General features: G+C 36.2%; 1 protein-coding gene across 2 annotated transcripts; it reads right to left on the reverse strand.

Moving 5' to 3' along the window:
• Positions 1-54: 54 nt before the first annotated feature.
• Positions 55-14293, reverse strand: LOC132796499 (sushi, von Willebrand factor type A, EGF and pentraxin domain-containing protein 1). 2 transcript variants are annotated; one of them, XM_060807691.1, is made up of 15 exons: positions 14042-14293; positions 12381-12745; positions 8686-8948; positions 7165-7639; positions 6912-7064; positions 6082-6231; positions 5840-6016; positions 4868-5163; positions 4401-4809; positions 3613-3792; positions 3423-3549; positions 2650-2762; positions 2112-2465; positions 1203-1724; positions 55-762 (listed from the first exon to the last, which is right to left on the reverse strand). In XM_060807691.1, exons 2-15 carry the CDS (start codon positions 12556-12558, stop codon positions 629-631), a joined length of 3531 nt encoding a protein of 1176 aa, XP_060663674.1. In that variant the 5' UTR covers positions 12559-12745; positions 14042-14293; the 3' UTR covers positions 55-628. The 2 variants fall into 2 exon arrangements, with proteins under 2 accessions (XP_060663674.1, XP_060663675.1); XM_060807692.1 differs by lacking the exon at positions 14042-14293 and having other exon boundaries at positions 12381-12771.
• Positions 14294-14512: the final 219 nt, after the last annotated feature.

A 14512-nucleotide genomic window follows, 5' to 3' on the forward strand; every position in this document is an offset into this window, starting at 1 on the left:
TAATTAGGCGCAGTTTATGTTAATCATAATAAATTAGTTAACCACATATTTATTTAAGTAAAACATGTTCTTTTTACTTAAGCATTAACGAGTACTTACACATTGCATAACAAAATATTACATTCTGATTATACATACATACACATTTTATATAATACATAATAATTATAAAAAAAAAAAATAATTAAGGAAGAAAACATGGAACGGAAATCGTGCTCTAATTTCTTTTTGTTTTAATTTAGTGGCCTCGTGACTTAATTTCCATGTTAAACTTTAAAAAAAAGGAGTTGCTTTTTGTTTTGTTTTGTTTTGTTTGTTGTTTTTAAGAAATCAGTACGTGATCACACTCAACCATTATATTACTTGTGTGTATGCATACGATTAGTATATACTACATATGAATGCATCTACTATATATACATATACACATATGAATAAACATAGTATTTGAGTATGAAGCGTGGACAGCTGGCGATAATTTGTTGCTTTTAACTACGAATTACTTATGTCCTTTTCTAAAATTACTATACACATTTATAAACACAAATTAACATTGATCGATCAATCGATTGATCGATCAATTAATTGAACCCGCTCTATCTCGGGAATTTGCATTCTTCTCTGTTTTTCATCGCACAGAGATGCCATTTATTGTGATCACATTACTGGATACTGGTTCTGGTTCGTAGACCTCATCATTCGTTCGCATCTCGTAGGGTGCATCGTAAAACTGTTCATTTGGTATTTGGTCGTAAATGTTTTCTGCAAATATAAATAGTATATACAATTTATAAAACATTTGTTGTTTGATGTAAATATTTTAATTTGTTAAAGTTAAAGAAGTCATTTTGAAAAACCTAGACTAATTGTTGGATGAAATATCGTAAATTTGTATTATGTAGAGATTTTATCCTTCTAGCATTTACCATTCAGTCAGTGAGTCCATGAGGACTATGTTATAACTTAAAGATTTATCATACATTTTAAACCCAGTCGTATTCACTTGATATTCTATATATATTTTTAATTTGGTCAATTTTATCAGAATTATTAAATTTTTGGACTAATTATTAATCACTTTTTTATTTGGAGCGCAAATTTTTAAAAACCCAGCCGTTTTGCACTACCAAAGGTCGTAACCTTCAGCCTCATATTTCAAACAACTTTTTCTATATAACAAGTCAATGAATTCTTTCACTTACCGGAGCGATTATTCATTTGCTCACTATCGGCATTATTATTATTGTTGCTGGCGCCTCGTCCGCCCGCCGATCCGCCTTGGAACGTGTTAAAAGTCGCAGTTGAATTATTGTTATACGTATTCATTCGATTGTTGGCCTCGAGTGTGGAATATGACATGACAGCAGCGTTGCGTTCATCCTTCGTTTCAGCCGCTTGAATATTCTCAGTATTTTTAACAGGTCTTGCCTTATTGCGATACAAGAAAATAAGACCGACGACCACAAGCAGTCCGATGATGATGGTGGCACCAATGGCCACACTTGTGCCCAACTCCGAGCTCTCCTGTCCCTCGACGGTGGCCAATTCGCAGTGCGGCTGTTTGCCACTCCAGGCACCGTCCTCGGTGCACTTGCGCAGATATTGCCCGATGCGATTGTAGTTGGGAATGCAATGATACTCGGCAGATCCTCCATATAAAGTTGAGTCGTTGACCACAATGACGCGACCATTGTCAATGGCCAATGGACGACCACAGTCCACGGCTGTCAATAAATAATGAGATTAATACGAATTTATAGTAATGCTTAGGATGGAAAAAAGACGTTCTATAAACAAAAATCAAAATCTTGAGTTTGAGAATTTCTCAATCTAAAAAAATGAAATTCATAAAACAATAAATGTCGGTTCCAATCACAAATTTGAACCTTTCGATAACCTTTTGTAAAATATCTTTATACCAAATAGTATAGAATATTTTTGGTATATTCGTAAAGTATGATGCTATGCTATTCAAACATGCAAAGATTATAAAACTATGTCTGTTATTATAATATTGTAATTGTAGAATTTAGTTTCTGGGTCCAATTATGATTCAAGAATGTTTTTTTTGATTTTTACTCTTTTTTCGGTATGTAATCATGAATACTTACGTCTACAGCTTGGACTTTTGCCCGTCCATTTGCCATTCTTTTGGCATGTGCGAGTATCGTTGCCAACCAGAATTCGTCCCTTGGCACAACTGAAGGTAGCCATGGAGCCCACTGCACGAGTTCCCGCCTCCACTAGCAAACTGTCAGTCAATGTTGGAGTATCGCAGACGACTTCGGTGCACTTTGGTGCCTCATGACTCCAGTTGCCGTGCTCGGTGCACAAACGTCTCGAAACGCCGTTCAACTTGAAGTTCACATTGCATTCGTAGAGCACTGCGGCTCCATAGTACGTTGCATTTGTGGCCAGCGTCACTTTGCCGTCCACTATGTTCTCAGGTGTGCCGCATTCCACATCTAATTTGGAAATTCAAAATAAATAAAAACATTTGTGTAAAACTAAAGATAGTTCGATTTGGAAAAATTCAATTTTATAGCTTAATGTTGATTGTTGGTAATTGAAAATGTTGTTAAGCTAACAAATGAGATATGTCGCTTCAGTTTGCCATATCATATACTAATACCACATCTCTTTACTTACATACACACTCCGGAATTACGCCGCTCCATTGTCCATTGTCTGTGCATGTGGCCAACGCTTCGCCCACCATTTTATAGCCACGTTCGCAACGATACTTGGCCAAAGCGCCAATTCTGTAATGCAAAAATTATTCATAAAGTATGTTATCAAGAGAGTATTAATATTAGCGTTAATAGCGAAAAATTCGTAACTATTCAAGCTCAAGTACCTTGGATTTCTATTACCTTAAAGAAGTACGAATTTACAAAATTTAAATAATATTATATTATTGTGTCATTAGCAATGAAACGATTCTTATCTTTCTATTACTCCATTTTGAAACGATCAAATTGTGATAGCTATTCTTATTTGTTTAACTATTTATCTATCTATTTCTCTAGTGCGCTTCTTTGAAATCTTTTCAATAAAAATTAAATCTCACATGACATTAAAATGTTGGTAAAGAATCTACCGAGCGACTTGTCAAACTAATTTTTAGTGTTTGCGCTGAGCATTGTTAGATCAGTTAATCAGTGAGGATAAAGAATTTCATATATCCGTCTAAAAGACTGTATATTAGGTTGACAATCTTGATATATTTTATACTCTATGGTATATTTTGAATGTAGTAAAATATCTATATACCAAATAGTATAGAATATTTTTGGTATATTCGTAAAATATGATGCTATGCTATTCAAACATGCAACGATCATAGAACTGTGTCTGTTATTACTGAACAAAATTTGATAAAAAAAATAATATATATGTATATGAAATTCCCAAAAACTCACTTGTATGTTTGTGCCGGATTCTGAATGGATTCTGCGGTGCGTATAAGAGTGCGTCCATACATGCGATCGTTGCCCGTGACTGAGAGCAGACTATGCGATGGCAGCAGTGGCTCATGACAGCGAATTTCTAATATAACATTTCAATTAGTAAAGAAAATATTGATTAAGATATACAGTTCATCAAGCATACCTTCGCATTTGGGCGGCGCATCGCTCCAAGTGCCCGATTCGAGGCATTTGCGTTTAACAACTCCGCTCAGTTTGTGTGATTGCGTGCAGCTAAATACCACCTCGGATCCAACGTAGGTTGTGTTGGACACATACTTCATGCTACCATATGGTATAGGCAGTGTTGGGCCACAGTCAATGTCTGTAAAAGGGAAGGTTTGCATTTGTTCGAATTTTAATTGAAAATCAAGGCTAATTTATGCAAAGATTTCGATTATGCTTGGCTACGAAAAGTGAAGAAAGAAGTACTTTCCAATCGATTATAAGCTAGTACTTAAGATATTTATTACTGTATGTTAAAAAGAAATTCAAAGCATATAACTTATAACATTTATGAGTGAATCAATATGCAATCAAAATGTATAACTGCCGAAAACATTTGTTCTGCTAACTTATGATGACGTTTCTTCTTGCTTCGAGGTGTTATAAAGTATCAAAGAAATGATACAAAAAGAAAATTTCAATATACAATCTGACGTAATTGTTACTATCCGTTGAAAAGAACTTTAGAATTGTCGAAAAGAAAAGTCAAAAGAGAATAGATATGAGATCGGCTATTGACATTCTTTCTTATAGGCTTTATATAGTATGAGCTTTCTTCTTCAGATAAAATTCTGAATGCAAGAACTTGTAACCTTATGTTAAGATTTCTGTAATGATGTTCTACTACTCTTGATGAACCTATTGATACAGAAAAATGGATGAATAGAAGAGAAATTCCGAATTGCCGACAACAGTTACAGAACTTACATTCGCAGAAGGGCGCCTCAGAGCTCCAATCGCCAGAGTCCAAGCACTCAAGCACTGGTGTGCCATGCATTATGTGACCTGGATCACAGTTGTATTGTATTTTTGAGTGCACATTGTAGTCGTAGCCAATGACAAAGGAACCGGCTGGTACTTGGGGTGTTTCGCATGTGACGAGCTCACAAATGGGCGCTTCACCTGACCACTTGCCATCTCTGGTGCAATACAACTCCGAGGGTCCATCGAGCCAATGATCGTCATCGCATTCATATTTCACAATCGAATCGACGGTCGTTGTGCCGTTGATCAGTATCGAAATACCTCGATCAGGTCGAGCTGGTGCACCGCAGTCAACAAAGCGACAAGACGGCGTTTTGCTCGACCATTCGCCACCCAATCCGCATGAAATGATCTACAAATCGCGAGAAATAGTTAATTGAATATATTTTATATAAAATCGTTGTACTTACCGCCTCGCCCACAAGCACATAGCCGGGTTCGCAAACATACGTGGCTGTTGAGCCAGCTCTTTTGTCCGTGAAACGCACATTGCCACCGGTGATTTGCTGGGGATCTGGACACCAGTCGACCAAACACTCTGGCTGCTTGCCACTCCAGCCTTCGAGCATGCATGTTCGATTCTCGTTGCCAATCAGCGTGTAATTCTCGTGACAACTGTATGTGGCCACAACACTGTAGCTGGTTCGCTCCTCTGACAAATGTATCGAGCCGAATTTCAGATCGGGCAATTCTCCGCAGTCAACGTCTGTAAATCGTGTTATTGATATGAAAAAAAGGGTTTGCAAAATTGTTTTAAATTAAATAATTGGCTAAAAGAGTATCAATTTTTATTTTTAATTATATTTAGCCAACATTTTAATACTTCTTTAGGTTAAGTTCTTATTGTGAATGGCCGAGTCATGTTCTCATCTAAAACATATTATTAACTAAATAATTAATTAGAGAAATGTGTTATCTGCGACACCTAATTTTAATTAAAAAATTGGATTTATAAATTAATATTTTCACAAAGAATGTTCACAAAATGTTCCGCTTTTTATAGAAATCTACTGATTGTCAAATTATGTGATAAAATTAACCCATAACGGGAAAATCCTGACTTACAAAAGTGCACCTGCTTTAGTACAAATTTAATAAATATTATACTGAATTAATTGGTAGATCTTCAATTCACGAAAATTGACTTATAAATGTCCCTTATACATAGGAAATTTTTCAAATGCAGTGAAGATAAAAAATGTATCAATTCAGAAAGAAAGTACCAGATTTTGAAGGAAATGTAACAGAAATATTGAAGTTGCATAATATGAACAATTTCAGAAAATAGGATCAACTTATGTAGATGTATCGGCTTTTGTTGAAATGCACCACTCTCCCTTGAAATGTGGCAATCGTGCCTAGCATCTGGTATAAAAACTTACATTTGCAAGTGGGCGCTGATCCGCTCCAGACTCCATCGGGTTTGCATTCGCGCTCAGAGAAGCCAATCAGCGAATGTCCCTTTGGGCACTCGTATTGGATTTTCTCGCCCAATGTGAACTTTTTATGCAATACCGTTGTGTTCTGCTGAGCATCCGGCGAGCCACAGGACAAAGGAGCTGCAAATGAATGCGAAAAGGATGTAAGTAATGTATAGAAATGGATTCATACTTTGGGTACATACAGTGCTGGCAAATGAAATGCAGATAGTCCAGATTGCAACCCACATCGTTCCAGAGCCAATTCCGTCCGCCATCGAAGACAACACAGTTCTGCTCGCCATTATAATTATTTGGCTGATCTTTACCCCAGGCGGGTTTCTGCACAACTTCACCTAGAAAAGTAAAATAACATAACATGAATTAGAGAGACCAAATTTGTACATTGAAACTGTTTGGGATACCAAAATAATTTGGTTTCCCAAATGATTTAACGATATAATAATATTTACATCTTTAAGTGTTTGCTGAAGAGATCGATTTCTACATACGAAAACTACTTAAAATTACTGCCAACAGATGCTTAGAAAATCGATTCCTGACTTAGAAAATGAGTCCTTTGGTGAATATGACTTCAATAGCTTGCCAACTGTTTAACAATTCAAATATTTGCGAACAACAAATACTCGTAATTTGTTGTTGGCTCTTTGAACTCTTTATGGCAACCATACATATATCATATTAAATTGCAAAAATATGCTTAAGAGATCGATTCCTGCTTTAGAAAAAGTATTCTAAAAATAAGTACTCTGGTTTGCCAACTGTTTAAAAATTGAACTATTTGCAAGCTTATTCCAACACGGCCAACAGATACTCGCAATTTGTTGTTGGCTGTTTGAACTCTTTATGACAACAAAATAAATTCAAGTGAGCTTTACTCTGCCTATTCAGATTACTTTTTCAGATGCTTACGTCATACAATAACTGAAGCTGTAAGACCACAAAGAGCTGTTGTTTCTTTCCGTTATATACATATATACTACATAGTGGGCTGACTAATAAAGAGATTGCATACCATTCACCCATTTCCATGTGCGCGATGTGATGCCGGGCTCTTTTTGTGCGCCAATCCAAACCAATTGAGGTTTTAGTTCCGACTTGCGTCGTTCTAACTCCGAGAGTATATATTGACTTGTTGCGCCTCGAAACTCATGCACCAAGTTACCGCCTGCAGCAAAACGAAGATGAGCATCATTAAGATTTGTTAATTATGTGCATATGTATGTAGTATATTATATATTGTGTTTATATCGAAGACAAACAATTACCTGTTTGCTTGCAAATGGCTTGAGCTTTTTCGAAGCTTTCTCCTTTCGTGATATGAAAGTCATAGCATGTCTTGGAGAATGTTGTCACCACGGTATCGACACCGATTTTGGGGCTCAGACAGCGATCGACGGAGAACTCATCGTTGGTGAATGTCTCCACCTCGCAGAGGCTCAGACTGCCCTCGACACCGACCAGCTGAATGGCCACATACTGACCCACCAAGGGCCTGGCACACGTGAACGTCTTCACAACGCCCTCGTCCAATGTGCCCGGATACCAGGCGCACAGCGGATTCCGTTGCAGATCTGCGCTGCTGTTGCCCACGCGAATCTCCAGATCCTGCAGTGGCTGATGGCCACAACAGCCGCGTGTCGTGATGCGGACCACGTGCACGGTTTGTGGCGTCAAGAGATCCACTCGCCACCAGGGCGAGGGTTCCTTTTGTGTTTCCGAGCACTCCTGTCCATCGGGATTCTGAGAGCGAAAAAGATAAAGTTTGACATTTAGTTGGCATAGAACTAAAATATGATTTTAAATACTTAGAAATAGTATAAACTTTATCAATTTTTTTAATTCATTATTTTGCTTCTACGTTTTATTTATTAGACAGTTAAGGTACACATAAATTTTTAGCCTAACACAATTCAAAAGATAATAGTTCTTAAAATATTAAAGATTATTAGGTTGAAAAGAAAATTTTTGGGGAAATGAAATTCCAAAGTATTGACACAGTTGAAGCTACATTTTATTTGTCTCTAGCGAAAAGAAAACAGTCAACATTCTTTCTAAACAACCAACAATGTCACAGAGCGAACGAGCGAAAGAGAGAGAGGGAGAATGAGAGTCAGCTGGTGAGACCGAAAGTGGTAGCTGTGATTCAAACCATTATTATTTATTTGCTTAGGTAATCCCTTTTCTTAAGACTTTTTAATAGTTTGTATTAGAGTTTTGTTCCTTTATTCACACAATATTTTAGATAGTTTTCACTGTATTATGTGTAAAGCATATAAAATTTATGCAATGTTAGGAAATTCTAATAATTTCTGAGTTATTATACAACATAAATAGTACAGCTGTGTTCTTTGAAATAACAGTGCTCACGACCTGCACGTTTAAGAATGCGGAAATATTTTTATAAACACTAATTTGAGATATAATTTACAACAGTTTAATGTATCTATTTGTAAATAATATTATTACTATCCAAAACTTTTATCTGTTTAAATGTAGTATTGCATATTTTATTAAGGTTTCCAAACCCCAAAAAAAAATAAGTATATATATCTTCTTTTTTGTTACTTCGAATTAAATTCTGGGTTCAAAAAGTACTGGTTGAAATTGAAATATTGTTTGCTTAAACAGAAATGAAATTAATGCTGCTATAAAATAAAAATTCGATAACAATTGTTGTTCATTCCAAGAATAAATGACGAATTGAAAATAAATATAGAAATTTGAATGCTATGACAAGCTTTCTACCAACCAATGTTTTATATACTACTTTTTAATCAGATGATTACCTTATTGCCAGGCTTGCCATCGTTCGCATAGCTGGCAGGACCGCTGCGTGTGTAGGAGCTTTGATTAACCGGCTTGCGGTAGGCAACATTGACGCCACAGAATGGCAAATCCCGTTCCCAGCCGGCGGTCGCGTCACACTTGATCGTTGACGGACCGAACAGCTCGTAGCCAGCATCGCATGTGTAATGAGCCTCCGAGATACCAGTTTCACCACTCACCGTACGTACTTTGGCATTCAGCGGCACAGCCGGTGGACCACAGACTGAAAAAAAAAACAAGAAACAACGTATATATTTTAGTATAAACTTTTACTTATTTTCATCTCTTTCGAATGCTTTTTTTTGTTCGTAATTAGACGGCTTGTTAGTACGATAAAGTATCTGGTTTAATAACTTGATCAACATGGCTAATTTAGCGTATGAAAGTGAAGCTATTTAAAATTATATATTTTTTAGAGAAGGATAAAGAATTCTAACCATTTGTTTATATTTATAAATCGACGACAAAAACATAGACAACATTAGTTATAATCGCGAGACTATTAATTCTGTCATCAACAGTTTTAAGTGGTTTTTGCTCAAGCGTTTGATCCGCTAGATAATTCTCACACCTTAGGGCAAACAAAACAGGTATGAAAGTTACGGACATCTGTGTTCGATGTGAATCACGACTAAAGCAACATAGAATTCAAATGCAAGGGATTGAGTTTGAGTTAATTTAGACACACCTCTGACAACTATAATTTATGCTATTAAATAATATATAATAATTATAATGTTTACTATTAGTAAGTTTATGAGAACTTAATAAAAGAAGCTAATCTCAGCAACTTTGTAAACTACAGTCGAGCTACCTCTATCTACAAAGCACACAAAAGAATTCAGTGTGACCAGAGCTTAGAAAGAAACTGGAGACATTGCAGCTGCGTTCACGTTCGCGTTCGCGTTCGATTTCATGCCATTGTTTCTTGAATAACAAGTTTATAATTCGAGCGTAATGAAATTCTGAGAAACCACTTAGAATATGCTTAATTAGTGTACAAAAAACTCTAGACTCTACAAATTTTATAACTTAGTGTGGAAAATACATATATGTAACCGGCAGCAACGTATACTATATATTTTCATGATCAGCGTGAGCTGTTAATTAATTTTCGAAGGCGAAAATCACACACTGCATTTTTATGGGCTACGACATGAAAAATAGGTCAAGCAGCTTTCTTTCGTAATACTCCAAAGTAAAAAAAGACTTGAAATGAAAAGGAAGAGAGAACCCGAATCTGATACCCTGAAAGAAATACGTTTGTTGTTGCGCAAAATCATTTATCTATTTATATCACTTTCGCCCATATGAAACTGGCAACTGGCATTCCTTTTTGTTGTTGTTGTTGTGGTGCGCATAGAATTATTAACCGGTTCGGCATTCGGAGGAGTTTGAATACTCGTATATGAAGATAATTATGCGCATAATTTCGACAGCATATACATACATACATACAACATCAGCTGAGAGAGGTGGGAACTAGGTTTATCCTAACTCCAATCACTTCCGAATAGAATAAATTGGTCAGCAGACCAAAGCAAAGCAAACCAGACAGACAGACCTCTTACATCTTTTACTTTCGTTTTTCTTCTTTGTTCGTTCGTTTCTGTTGATCGATCTCAAAAGGTGTTTGGGTCAACATCTGTATCTGTATCTGTGTGTGTATGTGTGTGTATGAATGAATATGTTATGTGCAGAAATTTATAATTTATTCTGATCTGCGAATTTTATTCATTTTCGTGATATTTCGCAATGATGTTTTGTGTGGCTGTTTCGCTGTTGCAGCTGGTTGTTTGGTTGATGTCAGGTTTTCTCTCTTTCTTCTTATTTTGTTGTTTAGCCCATGCAAAATGTGTGTGTTCGATGATGTTATTTATGCCCAAGAGTCAAATAAAAAGCAGTTATTCGTATGCCACTTAAATAGCATTCATCCGGTTTAACCAGTGTTTATGATATACATATAGTCGGCGGGTAGTTTGTAGGTACAATACATTCAAGTTCCAGTGCATATGTCACTTGTTTCTTGTGCATGAGAACAAAGTCAATCAGGGAGTGGCGAAATCTTATTGTAACTGCCTGCAAACTCGATGCTTGCCCCCCCCCCCTCCAACAAAAAAAAAACACAAAATATGTAAGCGAATTTATGCTGCAGTTATTTGCTGAATTGAGTGAGTAAATAAATGAAAGTCTTGCAAGCTTATTATTTTCTATTCATAAATGTTATTTTAATCACTGCGAAGCATTGAAGCATTCGTTGTGTGTGCATATTTATGTTATGTTTATTTTTTTTGTGTTGAGAGAGGGCCAACAAACGACATGCAGAATGCAAAGTTCGAGGAACTAACATCGTATATGGGTAAGTAGGGCGGTTAAGCGATCGCATTGCCCGATTGGAAGGTGCCTTGAATTCAAATGCCGTTATGACAACGTCAGGCGACAGCAAACAGCAAGCAGCAACCGCATTTGAAAACACTTCACGTAGGTGGACGCAATCTTGAAAGTTGCTAACAACAAATGAAATGTAAAAGCTTTATTAAAGCCCAAGCTCGATAACAACATACAGAGGGGGAGCAACGGGAGTGAAACATAACTGCTATTTTAATGTAAGAATACTATAAACATATCCGGGAGTCAATTTGCTAGTTCAGCATTCACTCGCTTAATACCAAATGCGATTGCAGTTTATTTGCAAATTGAGCCACAAAATGAAGCAAAGAAAATAATTGGAAAGTATTCTTACGTATGTCCAAATATACATTTGACATTTAAGTATTCTATATAAAGATTTAATAGCCTATTATCCAATCGATAAATAAAAGATTTGCCTACACTTAAAGTGACACTAGTCGTATACTTAATACAAAATGCGCAAAGTTAGGAAAAGGCTTAAGCCTTGAACTTCTGTTAAAAACAGGGATATCGATCGATAGCATTCCTAATGGTTCTATACAGCTTAAAATAATGTAAAAATCCTAAAATAAGTGAAATGGGGATATTTAGAATACTACAAAAATACTAAAATAAGACAACTGAACAATGATCAAAACATTTTTTAGCCTTGAACTCCTAATTAAAATATGGATCTCAATCGATACTATTCCTAACGGTTTAATACAGTATAAAATACTGTAAAAAATACTAAATAAGACAACTGCAATTAATCACACGCAGCTTAATTTGTTAAGCTGAACAAATAAATTTGCCAAATATATATAACATAACAAAACATATTTATATTTGAGTGCATTTTAATGGACCTGTTGTTATTCTGAGCACATTTATTCAGATGAACTCGGTATGTGATTTTTCGTATATATTTGCTTTGCATTATTAACGGTATTTCGACCGGCAAAATGAGCAGAAAATGAAAACGTTTATTTGCTAATGGGTTTGGAGGCAATTATACAATTGTCGCAACAGAGAGAAGAAAAACAAGACAAACAAAAAACCAGCCATGTGTGTGAGTGTGAGTGTGTGTGGAAATCCGCAACAATCATAATCGTATCATATAGTTGTAACCGGCATCAGACATTTTCCGGAGCAGGGCAATTATGAATGTGTTGTGGATATATGCAAATATGTACTATATCGGATATCAATGCTATCGATAAACCTGCATGGCAGGCAGTCAGGCAGGCAAGGAGGAACTCACTGTGGCAATTTCCGGCTGTAATCAGCGACATCATCATCATTATAAGCATTATGAATTGAATATGCATATGCTTTGAAAAGGCCATGGCTCTCTGCCATATGTTGCTGTTGTTGTTGTTATAGTCCAGTAGTCGAGGTGTTGTTGAGATGAACAATAACTTGTGGCAAAAGCCAAACATTGTTGTTGTCGAGTTGTTGTTGTTATTGTTGTTGTTGTTGATGTTGACGTTATATTGGTTTTTTGATTATTATTCGTTGCAGTTATAAAGCTGAAGCTGAAGCATCACCGCTGCTTAAAACTTATGCAAACACTTCTCTATTTTAGTTATGTATACCACACATGTATTATTATTATTTTTGTATTATCTATGATATATGAAATTTAAATTTACTACTTGTACGTTGCATGGCAGCCACTGTTGATCACTTGATTTTCACTTGGCATTCACATTGAATTTTCACCACATAATCTCATGACTATCTATACATATGTATGTATGTATGTACGTGTATAATGGGTGTAAGCATGTGAATATGATTGCATAAATTAAATACTGTAATCTTTAAAATGCACTCTATACGCGTACAATGACTTTTGAAATATGTAAAGAAAACGAAAAAAAAAACAAAAAATAATTAACTAAAACGTACAATGTACAATGTGTTTTCTCATGTTAAGTTTTCGGTTTTTTGAATAGACTGTTGTTTTTTGTATTGTTCACAAGAATAAACCACATGATGCATTATTATTATTCGCGTATTTCAAGGCTCCCAAGTTTTGGTTGCTTAACGTGGCCTGTGACATTCCCGCTTAGAAGGAGTTGTCGTGATTTATAATAGCAGACTTAAGTTTTTTTTTTTTTTTTTGTATTTTGGAGACTGGTATTCTCCAAGCGCCGTTACACAGAGTGTGTAAATTTCACTTATTATCAGTGAGCGGCTGCGGTTTCAGATGTATGTACATCTCTCTATGCATACATACATACATATGTATGTACATATATGGAAAAAGACTATGCGGACGATCGTCACTAGACTAAGCCAACGTCGAGAAATTTTATAAAGTGTTAATTGACTCCAAATGAAGTCCAATTCGCTCGAAACAATTTAAAAGTTTGTTTTTTCCACCGATCTTTTTTGGGGGCAACCAAACGCACACACAAAAGCTACTGGAAACTGATCTCGATTTCAATTATTTGCATAGTACGATCGAATACATAGAAATACAAAGTCACACGCTTACATACACACATACATACATATATAAATGTATATAGAGTAGAGTCATGAATATGGTCAGAACTATTGATTTCGCTTTCTGGACATTTTCTGCTTTTTTCCAGTCACCACTCTCAGAGAGTGGGAATTCAAGTTGTGTTGTGTTGTGTTTATTGTTACTTAATTCACTCATGGAACAGTGCACACACAAAAACAAAAACAGAAAAAGAAATAACCAAAGAGTTTGAAACAAAAAGCGTAGCTTTTTTTTTGTTTTTTTAAGCTTGGAAAGCAACTTTTAAAATTAACCATTATCTTTGAACGTGAATATTCACATGTGTGTATGTATTTCGAATGCAATCTACATATATGCAATTGTATAGCAATCGTAGATATGCAGACGAGAGAGTATGTACAACATACAAATACATATACCATACATACATATACGTATAACCACTATATATTTTGAACGGAGTTCGCTGTTGCCAAACACAACACACAAAAACAGAAAAACACGATCCTATGCGATACAATCCGTACTTCTGACACGTCTGCTTGGAATGAAAGTTGACTTATAACTGGTTTTGTTAGCTGGCTGGCTGGCGTTTCAGTTACAGAAGTTCGCAGCACTGCGCGTGTGCACCGACAACCAACAACCAACAACCGACGACGACGACAACCGAAAAGACCGAGGACCGACCACTGTCGCCGTCACCATATTGTTGATTGGCTGTTAGCTTGCTTCGCTGGATGCTCGTTTTGTGTTGGCTCGCTCGGCTTCGCTGGTCGCATTTGGTCGCTCGGCTGGGGTCGGTCTGTGGCAGTGGCTGTGGCTGTGGCTATGCGACTGCGTTGCTGTTTGTCATTGTTGTGGCATTGTTGCCGACGTGAAATACAAGCAAGCTGCGCAAT

This window comes from Drosophila nasuta, chromosome X, assembly GCF_023558535.2.
Source record: "Drosophila nasuta strain 15112-1781.00 chromosome X, ASM2355853v1, whole genome shotgun sequence".
Taxonomy (NCBI): Eukaryota; Metazoa; Arthropoda; class Insecta; order Diptera; family Drosophilidae; genus Drosophila; species Drosophila nasuta.

Coding starts and splice junctions, on each gene's coding strand:
- LOC132796499 (XM_060807691.1), bottom strand. CDS start 12,558: ATGTTTGGCTTTTGCCACAAGTTATTGTTCATCTCAACAACACCTCGA. Junction 6,017..6,081: donor GCATTTCATTTGCCAGCACT/GTATGTACCCAA, acceptor ATTCATTTGCAG/CTCCTTTGTCCTGTGGCTCG. Junction 2,763..3,422: donor AATCCGGCACAAACATACAA/GTGAGTTTTTGG, acceptor TTTGCATTACAG/AATTGGCGCTTTGGCCAAGT.